Source organism: Astatotilapia calliptera, chromosome 18 (genome assembly GCF_964374335.1).
Source record: "Astatotilapia calliptera chromosome 18, fAstCal68.1, whole genome shotgun sequence".
NCBI lineage: Eukaryota > Metazoa > Chordata > Actinopteri > Cichliformes > Cichlidae > Astatotilapia > Astatotilapia calliptera.
Window position 1 is genome coordinate 18,175,839 of NC_137439.1, and position 16,420 is coordinate 18,192,258.

Below are 16,420 nucleotides of genomic sequence, written 5' to 3' on the forward strand. Positions count from 1 at the left end.
AACCAGAAATGACTAATGATCACATCTAAGAATATTTTTTACTGTATTGTTTTTCTTTTCCTTTAGGATCTGTACTATCAGTCCTATGCACAAGTTGGCGTCCTATTTGCCTCAATCCCGAACTTCAATGATTTCTACATCGAGCTGGATGGCAACAACATGGGAGTGGAATGCTTGAGGCTACTGAACGAGATCATTGCTGACTTTGACGAGGTCTTAGTATTTTTTTATTTCTTTACTTTGTAAATTTGGAATTGTTTTTGCCTTGTAGTGTCAGGTGTTTATTGAATGTGTGCTTCACAGCTCATGGATAAGGAGTGCTACAAAGACATAGAGAAAATCAAAACCATTGGCAGCACATACATGGCAGCTGTGGGACTCGTCCCCACCATTGGGACCAAGGTTTGGATTTTCCTTTTTATTTATGTGTTTATCTTCTGTCCTAGTCTTTAAAGGGAATATGAAGGATCCTTTCTCACATGTACACTAACTGCTTGGTGCTCTTTCCCTCTGTAGAACAAGAAATCTGTGTACGACCATCTGAGCACGATAGCAGACTACGCCATTGAAATGTTTGATGTTTTGGATGAAATCAATTATCAGTCATACAACGAGTTTGTCCTGAGAGTTGGTAAGTAGACATACAATATAAACCACCTTGTTGGACTGTTGGGTCCGATTTGATGCTATATAAATAAAATTGAACTGTTTTGGTTCCCTGGCAAAGACAATTTAAATGTGACTGACTTTCAATGACTCTGTTTTAGTTTAATGTTTTTATGTCTGTGCACAGGAATCAATGTGGGTCCAGTGGTTGCAGGGGTGATTGGAGCACGGCGACCTCAGTACGATATCTGGGGTAACACGGTCAATGTGGCCAGTCGAATGGACAGCACTGGAGTACCTGGGAAAATACAGGTACTTGTTTTCAATTACAAATGATCCACAAATATGATGGAGTCAAGTGTAACCAGCTTGCCAAGCTCCGCTGTCACATCTACCAACACTTACAATAACAAATATCTATATTTCCTATGCCTCTATTATCCAGGTGACTGAGGAGGTTTATCGGCTACTGAATACCAACTATGACCTGGTTTGCCGTGGCAAGGTCAGTGTAAAAGGCAAAGGTGAGATGCTGACCTACTTCCTGGAAGGGAAGGTTCAGGGAGTGGGCACTGCAACCACTTCTTCGGTGATGCGTTCCGCCAGCCTGGCACGTCGGATCCACTCCTGTGGAAAGACGAGCGTCCCGACCAATCTGGCCAGCGTGTCCTCTGCTGCCAGCCTCACTGCTCATCCCGGCATGGGTAGCAACATGCAGATGAACACTGCCAACAGCAGCAGCAACAGCCAAGCCGCATGCCAACCCTCATCCTGTGTGCCCGCAGTGGGTAAGGTTGATGAAGAGAGGGCTGTAGAGGTGACAGAGATTGAAATTGAGACGGTGGCAGCTGCTGCAGATGTGTCAGTGTAGGAAGAAAGAAAATATATTCATCTTAAATAAAGCAAGAAAACCTGGTTGGAGGACTAGAAGCGTCTAGTCTGTACTGGCACAACCCAGGATACACCCATTCAGGATGTGAACTTCCAGAAATATGAAGTCATTGTATGGATAATCATACTTGCTTTAGGGATTTTTAACTGCTTGCCACTTTTCAGAGACAAAATGCAGAGTGCAGAGACGGGTACCCGGAATCTCAAATCCTCTTTTAACATCTCTGTAACAGATGATTAGATGTGTGGTTTTGTTGGGTTCCATCAGATCCAGGTATAATGAGCATATTTATTTTTTACTATGTTGTACATATTCCGTGTTCGGGGGATATGTGCGTTGATATCCAGAAAGAGACTGATCATGCTATTGCTTTTGCACTGTCTTTCTTATTATGCCAAGGATTCATTGCGTTATTTAGCGTAAAATGGTGTTGTTTCTTTTTGGTGTATGTAAGCATGCAAGTGTGTACTTGTGAGTGTGCGTATGCATGTGTGGTCAATTCTGAATTGTAACAAAACAGCACAAAACAGTCTCTTTTCTTTTTCTTTTTTTTACTTGGAGCTCACTGGATGAAATATGCTTTTTATGATACATATTTACAATTAATAGTGCATGACTTTTTAAAAGTTGACAGCCATAGTAATGATACTCCTGTTGAAAGAAAACCAAAGTACCGAGCTTTCCATAGATCACTAGCGATACTTATATTGCCTCAACAAAGATGAGAGAGAAAGTTGCAGTAGATGTTTACCACATGCTCGATCACTGGTAGAAGACAAAGGTGTGTTTTAAACCCTGGAAAGACAAAATCAGTTTTCCTTAATACATGACATTCTTTTGTATTGTAGTGCAATATGGCATGTACACATAATACACAGATAGGGGCAGCTTTGTTGATGAGGAGGCAAAAAGATAATACGAGGAAAAGACAAAGGTTAACAAACCTAAACAGAAGTCATACTGAGTTGGATTTGTGGTTCTATGGATGCTAGTTTATGCCAAAATGGGACCAGCGATGGAGTATTGTAGAACATCACACAGAGGGCCCACGCATCCTTACATACAGATATCTAAAGGAGTTAAGAATGGCATTCATCCACACAGAAGAGAGCATATACTATAAGCACATGACTTCCACAAATGCATGACTAACTCCTTTAGCCTAAACATTTCAAATGCTGTAAGTACTTTCAAACATTTCCTTGAGGCCACAGAAGATTTCCTGCAGTGTCTCGCTGCTGTCGTCTTTCAGGCATACACATTACTGTACTATTGCTTTTTGTTATCTAGCAGCTACATTTTTGAGTTTTCCTCGAGAAATTTTAGCTTTAGCACATCTCTCAGATATACTGGCAGAAACATGATGCGCTTCAGATTATCTTTATAGCCTGTATCTTTATCAGCACATAGAACTTTCACTCGATCTGCAAAAGTGTAAATACATCACGTTTCAAGTTCTTGCCTTACTCAATAAGCTTACAGTGATTGCAACTTGCCTTTTTAGATATATTCACTTTGATATGCAGATCATACTTTTTGTAAATAGTCAAAAGTTGTAAACTATGTTGTATCTTGTACAGTGTAAAGTTGGGTTATTGAATATTTTGTAATAAAGACAATATTGGTGTATAAAATATCATCAGTATCGCTATGATAAAGAAAGTAGTTTCTTGAGTTTTGGCTACAAATGTGAAAGATCACCTTTTTTATTTTTATTTTCTCAGACATTATTTAATCACTTTCGCTGTAAAAGTTTTCTTTCTCAACAGGAAACTATTTAAGACAATAACATGTTTATCATGTCGGTCAATGTACTTTGACAGCCCACGGCTAGATGGATGTCATCATGTGTCAAACACGGGGCAGGGGCCAAAACTGTTTTCCTGGTACTGATGTAAAGTTTGTTTAAGGTTCACTCAGTGTAACAGTTAAGTCAACAAACACTTCATTTGCTCACCTATTTAGCTCTTTTATGGGCTTGGAGAGAGGAAACAATGCTTCGTTTATGTAGTTTTATGTTGATTTACCTTGATGAAGTTCTTCATTTACTAAAAGGGGTGATATCATTGAGCTTTTAAGTTCATGTCACCTTCACTCTAATTGAAGTCGAGCTCAAACAGTAAAGGGAAACTACTGCAAATAATAGTTAAGGAGCAAGTCTCGTCATGGTGTCATCAGGGCCAAAGGGGATTGAAATGAGTAATTTGGTTGTTGCACTCCTGAATGGTTGGAATTACATAAAGACAAATAGCATATGTCACAAACAAGAAAATGTAACTTGATTATATATATATATATATATATATATATATATATATATATATATACCCATAAATTAATGATTTATGTGAACATTTTTCTGTGAACAAAGAAAATACAATTTGCTAGTCTGTATTAAGAAAAAAAAGAGCATTTGTAACACATTTCTACTTCAAAATGAATTTTGACCACAGTTTATATGCATTCATTCTCTCCTCATCAGTAGTCTATAGAGATGCAGAAATCCATGATAGTCAGACAAATTTAATCTTTGATGTGTTGGCAACCAAATGGAAATCTTGCACACTGTCTGCCTTCTGCCTGTATATTTATTAAATTACTGTGGTTAAGTCTATTGGACCTTAACCAATAACTCCACATCCTGGGTTATATACACAACACAGAATTATTATTTTATTTATTGATATTTTAATACATAGATCAAAATCTTCATTCCTGAACAATGCTGTAACATATTGATATATGACCTTTTTTGCTTTGATACCTATTAATATGTGACATGATGGAAAAGTCTGAAGTTAATGATTTCACTGATGCTATAAGTTTACAACTGATATATACCTGAAAGTATTCACTAATCAGACTAAGTAATTGGAAGTCATTTGATACGATGTTAGACTAAGGCATTTGCTATACTAACCTCAAGAATGCTTATTAGTTTCTTTTTTTAGCCAATTGGAATTAATTAATTTTTAAATGGTAAATGGCCTGTATTTATATAGCGCTTTACTAGTCCCTAAGGACCCCAAAGCACTTTACATATCCTGTCATCCACCCATTCACACACACATTCACACACTGGTGATGGCAAGCTACATTGTAGCCACAGCCACCCTGGGGCGCACGGACAGAGGCGAGGCTGCCGGATACTGGCGCCACCGGGCCCTCTGACCACCACCAGTAGGCAACGGGTAAAGTGTCTTGCCCAAGGACACAACGACCGAGGCTGTCCAAGCCAGGGCTCGAACCAGCAATCTTCCTATTACAAGGCGATTACACGGCGAACTTCCAACTCTTGAGCCACGATCGCCCCGTAAATGGTAAATGGTGCAAAATGGTGCAAAATTAACATTGCTGTCACAATAATAGTCACAATAAGCTGAGTGACTTTAAGCTGCATTGCTTTATTTTGCATGTATATTGTAAAATTAGGCAATGCAAGTAATTTTCTCATGCACCTGCAATGACCTGTCAAAACATCTGTGAAAAATGTTAAGCCTCTGCACCTGATTTCAATAATCAACTGATGACAAGGAGGCCACACTCACACCAGAGACTGCAGTATCTTTACTCTGGTTCCAAAAAGCTCAGCCATCCAGCTAAATGGACATTCAACAGCCAAATGTAAGCCTAATCTGTTATCACTATTCTTTGAATAAAGTAAATCAAATGATAAAAATGGTAAATGTCATGAGTAAATAGGCTTTTTGATGGAACAGAGACCTGGTCTGGAGCCCATCCAGGAAGAGTCAGAGCTTGAGAATGAAACTGAAGGGAACAGAACAGGAGAAGGAAATGAGGGCGATTTTCCATTTCAAGTAGGTGTGGAGGAAGAGGATGCGCTGGCAGAAGATGAGAGCGATAAAGATGACGATGCTGCTCAACTGAGGGTTCTGAGACCTGGGAGGCTGTCTCGTTCCCTGAGCCAGTTTTCAAACCATCCACACGAAGGAACCGAGAGCTTTTCCGTGTCTGATGTGAGCACGCTTTCTTTTCATCTACGTGGTGAAGCTACAACACCAGGACAGCCGAAATTTACAAATGTAAGGAGATCCAATAGCAGTAAGGTGAAAATAAAGGTAGGTGTTACTGAGTATTTACTATTTGCTTCTATTTAAATAAATAATAATAATTTTTAAAAATCTGAAAAAAAGACTAGTTTATTTTTGCTTCAAGGCCTCCAAGATTAAGTGGCAGAAACCGAGAAGATCTAAACAGCCAGTCCCGAAGCCAAGGGAACGCTCTAAGAAGAATTTAATAGCTGTGAGTATAATTTTAAGCAAAGCTGTCTTGACTTAAAAAAAAATATGGACCTTAATTAAATCTCTTTTCCACTAATGCCCTCTAACATATTTCAAAGGAGGAACCGTTTCCCCCCTGGCTAGCGGATCTGATGGTCAGCATCGAAGAGGCAACAACTCATCAGCTAGTGATTGAGTGACATCTCGTGAGGTGAACGTGAAACATTTGGGACACACCAACCTGGGACCTCATTCGTGACAAACTGAACGTTGAACAAATTCTGCCTAATGTGCCTTATTTAAGGAAGCCACTGACAAGAGAGTGAAGTCCATGTCGTTTGTTGTTATACGTGAATAAACAAAAGGCACGATAGCTGGTTTCATTACACAAGAGTTCAATGCTTAGAGAGAACATGATGTGTATATTTTGTGCAAGAGTTAATTGTGTCATTGTGTTATCTTCAGTTTGGTATTTGTGCTTCTATCCCGCTACTGTCTTCGCTGTATTTTTATTTTGTGTATCAATCCCTTTTTCAACCAGCACTTGCTGCTGTTAGGTTCAAGCTGAACCCGTTTACCGTTTCTTAAGTTACTAGATTTGGATGCCAGTGAAGAATGTAACACGACGAACCAAAGCTCTCTTCAGCAAGCATAGCAACGTCAAAGCTGACCCCTCCCCTGCTGTGTGGGAGCAACATGGCTGGTGCACTTTAGTGTACCGTCAGTCAGAGTTGACTCAAAATAAATCAATAAAATTTATTTTTCTATTTTTTATGAAAAGAAAGTGTTTTCACCCAACCTATGTAAGCTAAAGTAAATCTGCATTAAAATACATATTAAAGTTTCAGTTCATGCATATGCAAACGTAGTAACGCCGTGGTCCTTTTCTTACATCATGATTATGTTATTAAATTAGTAAAATGTGTGCGATTCACGCATAGTCTGCAGTACTTTAAAGAGGCGCTAATGCAGACTTCTTTTATATACTGCTGGGTGTACACATTTCTAGCAATTTAAAGGTATAAAGGTTTCATTTAAAAGCATATTTTTCTCTAGTTAAGATTAAAAAAATTTTAAGATATTCAAAGACAACATATTTTACTTTCCTATTAAATGCAAAATGTACACACACAATGTGCTCATTTTTGTTATTTCTCATTGTGCCCATATCCTCACATTCATCAGCATTTTATCTCTTTAACTTCATATTTTTATCCCGGGACTGTACACATAGTTTTGTTATTAAGACCTGTGTTTTTAGTAATTGGTCCTGATGACTGTATCTGTTTCCATGGTGAATAATTATTAAATTAAAAAAAGCAATTAAAAGTTTGCAGGGTAAAAGCAAGTTCTTCAGTGAATGAAAAGCACGGGATCACTGCCTATTGAAATTTGTGTCACACATCGTATGACTAAAGGTATGTGGCATTTGACTTAGGTATTTATGACAAATATTACAGCAAGGAAACGGCCATTTACTGCCATCTTTTCCCAGATAAATGTGTCGTTTCACCATTTCTGGGTTATGCAAGGCAGACTGGGTTATCACACAGGTCGATAAACAAGGTGGAGGACCTTGTTTGTTTGCATGTGTGATAAGAGGAACCTTCACCAACAAGACTAAAAGGACAAATAGGACTTTTTTCTGTCAAAACAGTGTCAGCACCTAACCTGTCAGAATTACTTCACAAGATAAAGTTTTGACAACACCCATAAGACAGTTTTTAACATTAACAAGCCATTGTAGCAAAGCCTAGAGCTCCTTGGATCACGTGATGCTCTCTCTTAAAGACGTTATTCACTATTCATCATTGTACTGAATTTCAGCAGCACTGTTCAGTTGTTTTCATAACTCTAAAGTTAAAGAAAGATGACTAATGCACGTCAAAAGTTGTTTTGATGTGCATTCCAGCGTCAATATTGACAAATGACCTCAAACTACGCAAGGCAAGCGGGGTCATCCACCTTTTACAGCAGCTTTGTGAAAAATATTTTATATCTGTGCTGAGTCAATTATTAACCCTTCTGGAGGCCAAAGCTTTCATATAAATACTGCCAGTTCAGAGAAGACTTGTTAGAAGAAACTGACAGTTTTAAACAACGTCTAAAAAGCTAAAGAATTTCATCAGAAGGAAATGTTTGGATTAAGCGAGAAGCTGACGTTTGTGGCAGCGGCGGCTCTGGTTGTCTTGTCCGTAGTGAGGTCATCTCCGGTGGTGGGGCCAGAGCCCATCCGCTGTGCCCCCTGTACTCAACAGAAGCTGAACGACTGCCCCGCCATCCCAGCAGACTGCAAGCAGGTGTTAAGGGAGCCAGGCTGTGGCTGCTGCATGGCCTGTGCGCTCGAGGAGGGGGCTTCCTGTGGAGTTCACACAGCCCACTGTGCTGAGGGTCTCCGCTGCACTCCCAGGCCTGGTGAAGCAAGACCACTGCACGCTCTGACCAGAGGACAAGGAATCTGCACTGTAGACCTCCGCCAAGGTAGCCTGGCTGTTTCATATGTGCTCATATTGATATTCATTAATTAAAAAAAGTTCACAGCATTGAAATTACATCTTTAGTGCAACCCCATTCCATTTCATGTGCCATGTATGCTCTCTGTTTTCTAAAAATTCTACAGAGGAAGATGGAGGAGTCCCTGACCATGGCTCGTTGCAGCACATTCTGGGACTTAACCTTCCCTTTGATCACCAAGATTTTGCTGAAGGCCAGGAGAGTCTCAAGGCTAAGGTCAATGCCATACGCAACAAACTGGTGCAACAGGTGAGGGGAAAAATAAACAATCCGACTAACTGGTTATTCAAAGTAATTCATCTCTCTTTCCACAAGAGGGAGTAGATGGCTCTGAGGGGGTGTAGATAATTTGCTGGTGCATTTGTGTTTAGGAGACTGTAGCTCTCATTGTTTCTCTTCCTACACAGGGTCCATGTCACACTGAACTGCACGAAGCACTGGACACGATAGCCACCTCTCAGCAGAGGTTAGGAGAGAAGTTCACAACTTTCTACCTTCCCAACTGTGATAAGCATGGCTTCTACAAGGCCAAGCAGGTGAGAATTTAACTTTTTGTTTGTTTTTTCAGAAATTTCACCATAACAAAATGAATTTTGACTCCCAAAAGGGATTTATTATAAAATAATGAGTGATTTATTTGTGAGAGATGCCATTTTTATTTCCTTTTCAGTGCGAGTCATCTCTCGTTGGACCACCCGCTCGCTGCTGGTGCGTCTCGTCTTGGAATGGGAAGAGGCTCCTAGGATCGAGCGACTTGGTCGGTGACTCAGAGTGCCATCAAGAAGTTACTCACTGAAGGATGGACTCTGTTGTCACTCAAAAACCAACTTTCACACACACAAAGGCACACACATTAACAGCAACAGGAGGTCAGCCGCCTGATGAGCCGGCTCTCCTTTGCAAAAATGAAACTGTGAAAACTTATTTGAGTGGAGGAAATTTCCTCCCATCTTATTTACGTGGTGTATGTATGATCAACTTATTTATTCGCTGCCTGTATATTCTTACAAGCATTAACCATTTGTCATTTTTAGATCTTTTATATGTTTGCCTGTTTTATTTTTTTCAGTTGTAAATATAGGGCGACACTGTATACATTTGTGTTTCTGACTAAATAACTCCATTGCTCAAAACCACAGGTCCATTACGGTGCCAAGCCCATTTGAGAGACTTCAGGATAAATTTTTGTTTAATTCATTCATAACTAGAGCTGTGCACGGCAGCAAACAACACAGCAGCTCATTCATTCATTCTGTTGACATTGTCTGAATGTATCTCCATTGGCGTTTCCTCAATGGGTATTGGGTGAAATGCTTAAAGTGCCACAAGTATGTGCATGGTGGCCTAGCACAAACATATCAGTGCTCTTCCAAGCCACGCTGAGGTTTGGGATGGGTTGTTCATCATTCGTCTACCTCTGCTGGTCTCTGCAGGTCCACAGTTTGAGCAGAGGATTTCTGAGACCTCTTCTCAGCTACATCTTCTCACATTAGGGACTTTATTTGACCTTTTCTTTATCTGACTACCTACTCTAGTATTTATTATCATTCACTTGTGTTTAAAGATTTGTTTGTTGTTGTAGCTATGTGCAGTAGATCCAGTTTCAACTGAATGCTAATTGCCCTGGAATGCTGCTTTTTCCATTATTGGGTTTGTTGTATATACTCTAATTCTGTGGATGTGCATCTTAATAAAATCTTATTTTATCACAAAGGAGTTTTGTTTTGTGTCTATCTACAAAACATTAAAAACAACAATACTTGGGTAACTTTATACTGCCTTTATTAAGTAAAAATAGACTTCTGAGGGTTGCATTGTACATGCAAACAGCATATTTAAACTGACCACTTAATCCAAGACAAGTGCTAAAAAAATATCACTGGCTACACAGAGACTGGAGATAACTGTAAGGACCCCTTATCTCTTATATTCAGCTTATGCAAAGCGACAACAAAACAAACAAACAAACAAAAAAACCCACACACGCACACACAGTACAGATCATGAAACAAAATCTCTTTTTCCGTGGCGTGAGACCCAGAGTAAAAAATAACTTTCTATGCGCTGTGTTGTCTGAGCTGCACGGTCCCAACCAACTCCCTACTTGGAGCAGGAAGCAACCGGAATAATGGAATTCATACAAATAGGAGTTCATACTTAAATCACTGCATGCTTACTTATTCAAATATACATACATTGTCAAGACAAAACACAATGGCTTTATAACAAATCACAAGCATACAAATAATGATTACAAATCACAAGCATTTACACATATGCAATGCCATTTAATTGTGCGTAAATGAAGAGCTCTCTTATCACTGCTTGTGACATGTCTTTGTGCTTTAAAATCAGAATAAGGCCTCTGAGATAGTTTCTTTAGGTGTAACATTATTCCAAAAGGTGTCCGGGTTGAATCTGAGACAAACAGGTTATGAAGAATCCATCCATGTACAGAGGCTACAGGCTTTTTCTGCCCGGTACTCTTCTGCTGCGCTCTGCGCTGTGCCTCAGAAAAAGGTCCCACAGGCAACAGTTAGAAATAGCAAACATCCATATATCGGCTGAGCCATCTCTTGACCTCTCTTCCAATATCCTCGGTTTCTTCATTTGTTTACAGTTCTTGCCGTTCAATCTCAGCCTCCCTCCCTCCCATCCTGCTCTGCTCCTATTGGCTGTCAGAGTTGTAGTACTGGGTATCTCCTCGCTCCCTCCTATCAAGACCTGGCAGAGGCTGCCCATATTTGTCCACACACCAACAGTAGCCTCGCTTTCTGCCTTTGGAAGGACGGCACTGAAAGTGAAGGAGAGAACAAGGTGAAGCGAGGGAAGACCGGTGGGGGGAGGTGGGAAAGCTGAATGTACAAATCCGGTTGAATATGAAGCATTATGGATAACAGGCCACTTTAGTCAATGAAGCAGAAAAGCATAGTTAAGAGTCATTAATGGTCAGATTGTGCTGAGCCTTTGCTATCCAACACGCTGTGGTATTTTGAGCTGCTTTTATGGTCTACCTCCTGTTACACACACATATAGAGACCTTTAAGGTAAACAGAAACCTGGTAAAATATTTGCTTAGTCCCGTTTGTGAACAACTGTGAACCAAGATCTATTTTCAGAAGCTGGTGGCCAGTACGAATCATCTGTTGCTGATTATACCCCACAGCTCCAAATTATGGGTAGGCCTACTACAAATGACTTACAGAGTCTGTGGAGCTACCCAAGGGCTGTTATTTTACTGCCAATTTTACTAAAGGTCAACCTCCACTCTAGTTAAACATATAGCCATTCATTTCAAGGGCTAAAGCAACACTTGCTGCTGCACAGAAGAGACTGGTCACGCGGGGAGACATCCTTACTCAGTGAGGTCTGATCTTAGGTGGAGAGTTTCATAAACAGTCTTTATCATGATGAATGAAAAATTCTTAGTGAACCATAAATTTTGGCGGCAAGTTAAAAAAAAACAAAAAAACGCAGGCTGTCTATTGGGGAAACAAATACATTAATCAATTTATTTATTTATTTTTATAAATGCATCTTCTTCAACACCAAAATCATTATTGGGTAGTTTGTTATGTTCCCTCTAAGAGGCATTTACTGTTAATAATCATTGTAACAAGAGCTGTTTTCCCTTAGAGTCATCCGAGTGTTCAAATTCAACTGAACACCACAACATCTCTGCCACTCCTTCAGTGCCTAAAGGCTTAGCGCGGTGCAGAAGGTCCGTTCTGCATAAACAAAGACAATGAGCCTGGCGTTGTAAGGCTGGTTATGAGATGATTGCAGGTCAATAAGAACACTTCTATTAAGCGGGAGGGACTGCTATGTAATAGGGGAAGCTGCCTCTGTGATGCAGTGGTGCGGGAGCCCTAAGTGCCTCCATATGAATGCGTCAGAACCACTCATTTATTACAACCCGATCGTGGGTGAACCATGTGAGCGTTGGGATGGCTTCGGCTCTATTTCTGTGTCTGCCTCTCAAAAGTCCAGCAATTATGGGGCAAGCACATGGGGTGCCGGCGGCCACCTTGACGTCTGTCTCCCTGGGAGGGTTTCCGTTAAATGGCCATCGTCCCTGCCGTCAACCCCGCTGGGGTTTGGTCCCTGTGGTTCCAGTTTCCAGAGCCAGTGGCTAGGGTATACCTCACTGGTGTGGTGGTGCAATGATGAGGCTCTAATAACTACCAATGAATACATGAGGACAGCAACAAATCTGTAATTGGGCTGCAGGAGACCTTAAGTTTGAGTCATTCGTCTTGTAATCATTATGAATGTACTCCGCAAATGCTGATTTCCTTTTTACAGCATTTTGATTCCGTAACCAAGTTTGCATTAAGCAGATCGTGAAATAATGCACAGCCCTTCGTGTCCACTGAATAAGGATGCACTAAGCCAATGATTCTCAAACTGCTGGGCAGGTCCCACTAGGGGGGCAATGAGCCACTGGTGATGGGCACAAACAACTAGGAGAAACTAAGAAGACTGACTGTGATGTGTTTGCTGATGAAACTGCACTGACATTTTTTTTAAAGTAAAATTCATCTTGAATTCTTTTAGATTGTTAAATGTCGATAAACACTGTAGGGTGTGGGGTGCAAGCATTCTTTTGGCTTTTGTACTGAGGCCTGCCAGAAAAAGCTTGAGAACCACTGCACTACTAAAACACTCAAATATCAAATTATTAGGTATACTTTTTCTCACCTGCTTTTTCTTATAGAAGCCCTTCTTATCACAGTTTGGTATGCGGAAACCTCGGGGGTTGAGAATGTTGGAGATCTTGAGGTTGCTGAGAATGCTCTCAATCTCTCTTCGGCAGGGACCCTGTGAATGAGGGAAGACATCACCAGTTTTTAGTACCTTCCTTTAACATCAGAAATTCTATAGTTTCATTTTGAAGACAGATAAAAAGCGAATAAAGCGTTTATACTTCCTCATTAGCAATGCCATTTGGCAGTGGGTTTTTGACATTAATGTTTTGGTGAATTAACACTTTAATAAAGCTGACTCACGCTGCCTTGCTGTAATACCTAAACAATGGTGGCTGCAATATGAAAGAGGTGGCAGATGAGGAATGAATTCATCTGGCTTGTGAAGGTTTAGCAGTTTGCCAAAGCTGCTTAGAAGTCTTACACAAAGACTGGGGGGGCTAAAGTGAATTCAAACAGCTCAAAGACAGAGTCAAAAGGCTTGTCCTCAAGTCCAAGTACTCAAGTCACTAATCAGAACAGCCAGTCAAAGCCCATTACTACAGTGTGCTCACTTCTCGGGCCAAAGAGAAGATCAAAATAGCAGCAGGGCTTCCCAACAGGCACTCACATAAGCCAATCCATCATTCGCTGGCTCTCAGTATAGCCGGCACGCGGACGCCTTGTGGCCAAACAACCGCCTGACCCAGGTCAGCCGCAGGGCTATGGCACCCGCTTGCTGCCATGCCATTCTACTGGCTCACAATCTCTGCCAAACGTCAGCACCGCTACCCAAAGCATTTCATCACCCGCAGGGGGAAAAAAACACCAAAGCACAGAGGAAGAAGAGAAAAACATTCCTCCAGTGTGCTCTGAAGACAGAAAAAATATTGGTTGTGGTACTTACATACTCAGGCTCCCGCTTGGTCTCTAGAGAGTTTTGTTGATCTGTGACGAGTGGTCCCAGTAGCTCCCCCGTTTTAAAGACCTGGGTTCTTCTCTGTTGTTCCCGTCTCAGGATGTCTGGGGGGATGAAAGGGTGAAGTGGAGGCTTAAATGGTCCAATAGGTCTGTGGGTGCTGTATGTAGTGGTCTGAACACCCGAATCAGTGGAATTGCGCTCTTCATCCTGAGTATCAGCATTCTCTGCTAAAAAATTGTGAAAATAAAAATGTGTTTATAAACAAACATAGCAGAGTGTTAATTTCACATTTTTTCAACAGGCTAGGGTTCAGGGGAGGGACATGGGTATTGTGTGCTTTAAAAGCATCTTCTGAAAAACTTTAGAAAACCTTGACTTCCAGTAAAAAATAAAAAATAAAAAGCCCACCTTTTTTGTTTTTTTAATTTGATTTCATTCAAAAGTACAAACTAGAAACCATGCAACCTTGAAGATGCAGGCTAGGCTTTAACATTTATCTGACCTGAATTCTTTACAATGAATTCAGGGAGGGTTCAAGTCTTCCCTCTGCGGCACAAAGAGGCACTTCTTTCCACAATCGAAATCTCTCCAGTGCGCACTGCTTAAAGCCTTATCCACCACCTTCGTTCCTCTGATGTAAAGACGTTTTAAACACATCAAAGTGTTTTCACATATTAGCTGGATTTTTATTGCTAAAAGAAAAAAAGTTTTCTCTTTTTATACAACATCTGGTAATTCTTACATTGCCCGACGACCACTGGCAAAGATTTACCAGTTCTTCTGCAACTACCGAAATTGTGGTCATTAACCAGTGATACGTAAGGTGTCTAAAAGAGCGCACTTTGAGGCATAAACACTCACGCTGATGAATTACCTGGTAGCTCATTGACTGGCACTGTTGGTCTGGTAGTTTGTCGCTTGTTAGTAGCGTTTGCACAAATACCCCGTCCCTCCAGCAGAGCCTGCAGAGGTTTCGTTTCACCGGGTTGATGTTGACAAATCAGGCCGGAGCCACATCTCCCGGTGTACACGCCGCACGGCTGGCCGAAACTCAGCGCGCAAGTCATGCAGCAGCCGCAGCCCGGTTCGCGGACCTTCTCCGAGCAGTCCTTGGGTAAAGGTTTGCACAGAAGCCGTGCAGCAAGATCACATGGTTCGCATCTGATAACAGGTCCGAACGCACCTGACCTCCAGGTGAACGTTGCCAGGACAAAAGTCATGCAAAGTGCGCGAAAACAGGAATCCATGGTGCTGTGTCTGAGAGCAAATGAAGTGAGGAGGTGCGCTGTCCTGCCGTGGGGACTTTTCACTGGGCAGCTTCTCTCCCATTCACATAAAGACAGCGGACAAAACATCTCAATATATAGACCCCAATGACCGTAGTCACACCCCCGAATAGCTTGTGGTGTGCTGCTGAATTGCGTCTACTCCGTTATTCCTTCAAGACATCAGAGAAATATGCTGGGGTTTTGCTGAAAAGCAAGGCAAGATTTAAGGTGTGGCTCTTTAAGACAGATATTAAATAACATTAAAAAGGAAAAAAAGAAAATCACAGGCCAAGGCATTTATTTCCTTCACCCTCTCACTCATGACTTTTAAGTGAACAATGTAGTTGAGATCTTTAAAAAAATGGAATAATCAAAATGTAATCAAGAGCATTAGAAGCACGGTACTAATGATGTTCCACAAAAATAAATTAAATACTAATCAAACACATACATATTTGCAGTTTACTGACGGTGCATATAAAGTCTTAAGTCCCCACACGAGAGGAAACTCAGCAATCGGCTATGTTCGCCTTAATCCATAGGGGGAGCCAGTTGTCATGTGTGTCAAGCATTATTATTACAATGTGCCTCTTCGACTTTTACAGTAATTCATCAACACTTACTACTAAACGCTATTTAACATTGAAAAGCCAGAATCATTTGTTTCTTTCCGTTCTTTTACGTGGTAAAAGGTCACATGGCTGCACTTAACGTTTTGTTCCAAATTCAAATTCAAATTCAAATTCAAATTTTATTTGTCACGTACACAGTCATACACAGTACGATATGTAGTGAAATGCTTGGACAACTGCTCGTGACCTAAAGAAAACAAAAAAGGAAAAGGCTAACCCTTCCAGTAGACCAAAGGTGTCCAATAGGGTGATCCAAATCCTTTGTAAATAATTTAAAGGCCTACATTATAAACAATCAAACAGTTACAAATTTTAGTATATTATTTGATATATTATTATGTATTATTAAATTATTATTTATGCAAACAGTACACCCTGAGGTCTAAAATATTAAAGAATAACCAAAATCAGTGGTGGCATATAAATCCTCACATATCTGAAACAGAAAAAGACTGATATAGCCCTGATTCAGGAGACCCATCTTGATGAGGCCGAATCATTAAAGCTTAAAAGAGACTGGGTGGCGCAAGTTTATTTTAGTGCATTTTCGGCTAGAAAAAGAGGGGTGGTCATATTGATTAGAAGAAACTTGGATTTTCAGGTCTTTAAGCATTATACAGATCAGGAGGGTAGATGGGTGGTTTTGGATGCATGTTTACA

General features: G+C 40.7%; 4 protein-coding genes across 6 annotated transcripts in view; 3 read left to right on the forward strand and 1 right to left on the reverse strand.

Moving 5' to 3' along the window:
• Positions 1-3,143, forward strand: part of LOC113010472 (adenylate cyclase type 1-like) — a 38,414-nt gene extending 35,271 nt beyond the window's left edge. For both annotated transcript variants that reach the window (XM_026149532.2, XM_026149534.2), the window contains exons 16-20: positions 67-213; positions 304-402; positions 517-631; positions 794-918; positions 1,052-3,143. In XM_026149532.2, coding sequence (XP_026005317.1) covers positions 67-213; positions 304-402; positions 517-631; positions 794-918; positions 1,052-1,477 — 912 coding nt within the window. In that variant the 3' untranslated portion in view covers positions 1,478-3,143. The remainder of the gene's footprint in view (positions 1-66; positions 214-303; positions 403-516; positions 632-793; positions 919-1,051) is intronic.
• Positions 3,144-4,919: 1,776 nt separating this feature from the next.
• On the forward strand, positions 4,920-6,607 carry LOC145422083 (uncharacterized). Its single transcript, XM_080293387.1, has 4 exons — positions 4,920-5,122; positions 5,218-5,577; positions 5,675-5,761; positions 5,859-6,607. Exons 1-4 carry the CDS (start codon positions 5,102-5,104, stop codon positions 5,937-5,939), a joined length of 549 nt encoding a protein of 182 aa, XP_080149513.1. The 5' UTR covers positions 4,920-5,101; the 3' UTR covers positions 5,940-6,607.
• Positions 6,608-7,806: 1,199 nt separating this feature from the next.
• On the forward strand, positions 7,807-9,966 carry LOC113011229 (insulin-like growth factor-binding protein 1). The gene is made up of 4 exons (XM_026150668.2): positions 7,807-8,220; positions 8,360-8,502; positions 8,661-8,789; positions 8,924-9,966. The coding sequence occupies exons 1-4, from the start codon at positions 7,875-7,877 to the stop codon at positions 9,047-9,049; spliced, it is 744 nt and encodes a 247-aa protein (XP_026006453.1). The 5' UTR covers positions 7,807-7,874; the 3' UTR covers positions 9,050-9,966.
• A 52-nt stretch (positions 9,967-10,018) lies between these two features.
• LOC113010495 (insulin-like growth factor-binding protein 3) lies at positions 10,019-15,667 on the reverse strand. Of its 2 annotated transcripts, none has more exons than XM_026149575.2 (4): positions 14,735-15,667; positions 13,846-13,961; positions 12,955-13,074; positions 10,019-11,047 (listed from the first exon to the last, which is right to left on the reverse strand). In XM_026149575.2, exons 1-4 carry the CDS (start codon positions 15,213-15,215, stop codon positions 10,922-10,924), a joined length of 843 nt encoding a protein of 280 aa, XP_026005360.2. In that variant the 5' UTR covers positions 15,216-15,667; the 3' UTR covers positions 10,019-10,921. The 2 variants fall into 2 exon arrangements, with proteins under 2 accessions (XP_026005360.2, XP_026005359.2); XM_026149574.2 differs by having other exon boundaries at positions 13,846-14,087; positions 14,735-15,663.
• Between the last annotated feature and the right edge of the window lie 753 nt (positions 15,668-16,420).

What these genes read in the sequence shown, in the direction of transcription:
- LOC145422083 (XM_080293387.1), top strand. Translation starts at nt 5,102, where the DNA reads ATGGACATTCAACAGCCAAAT. An exon ending in TGGACATTCAACAGCCAAAT is followed by an intron (nt 5,123 to 5,217) that starts GTAAGCCTAATC and finishes TTGATGGAACAG; the next exon opens with AGACCTGGTCTGGAGCCCAT. An exon ending in CTAAGAAGAATTTAATAGCT is followed by an intron (nt 5,762 to 5,858) that starts GTGAGTATAATT and finishes CATATTTCAAAG; the next exon opens with GAGGAACCGTTTCCCCCCTG.
- LOC113011229 (XM_026150668.2), top strand. Translation starts at nt 7,875, where the DNA reads ATGTTTGGATTAAGCGAGAAGCTGACGTTTGTGGCAGCGGCGGCTCTG. An exon ending in GCAACAAACTGGTGCAACAG is followed by an intron (nt 8,503 to 8,660) that starts GTGAGGGGAAAA and finishes CTTCCTACACAG; the next exon opens with GGTCCATGTCACACTGAACT. An exon ending in GCTTCTACAAGGCCAAGCAG is followed by an intron (nt 8,790 to 8,923) that starts GTGAGAATTTAA and finishes TTTCCTTTTCAG; the next exon opens with TGCGAGTCATCTCTCGTTGG.
- LOC113010495 (XM_026149574.2), bottom strand. Translation starts at nt 15,215, where the DNA reads ATGTTTTGTCCGCTGTCTTTATGTGAATGGGAGAGAAGCTGCCCAGTG. An exon ending in GCCAGTCAATGAGCTACCAG is followed by an intron (nt 14,088 to 14,734) that starts GTAATTCATCAG and finishes ACAATTTTTTAG; the next exon opens with CAGAGAATGCTGATACTCAG. An exon ending in CCAAGCGGGAGCCTGAGTAT is followed by an intron (nt 13,075 to 13,845) that starts GTAAGTACCACA and finishes CCTCATTCACAG; the next exon opens with GGTCCCTGCCGAAGAGAGAT.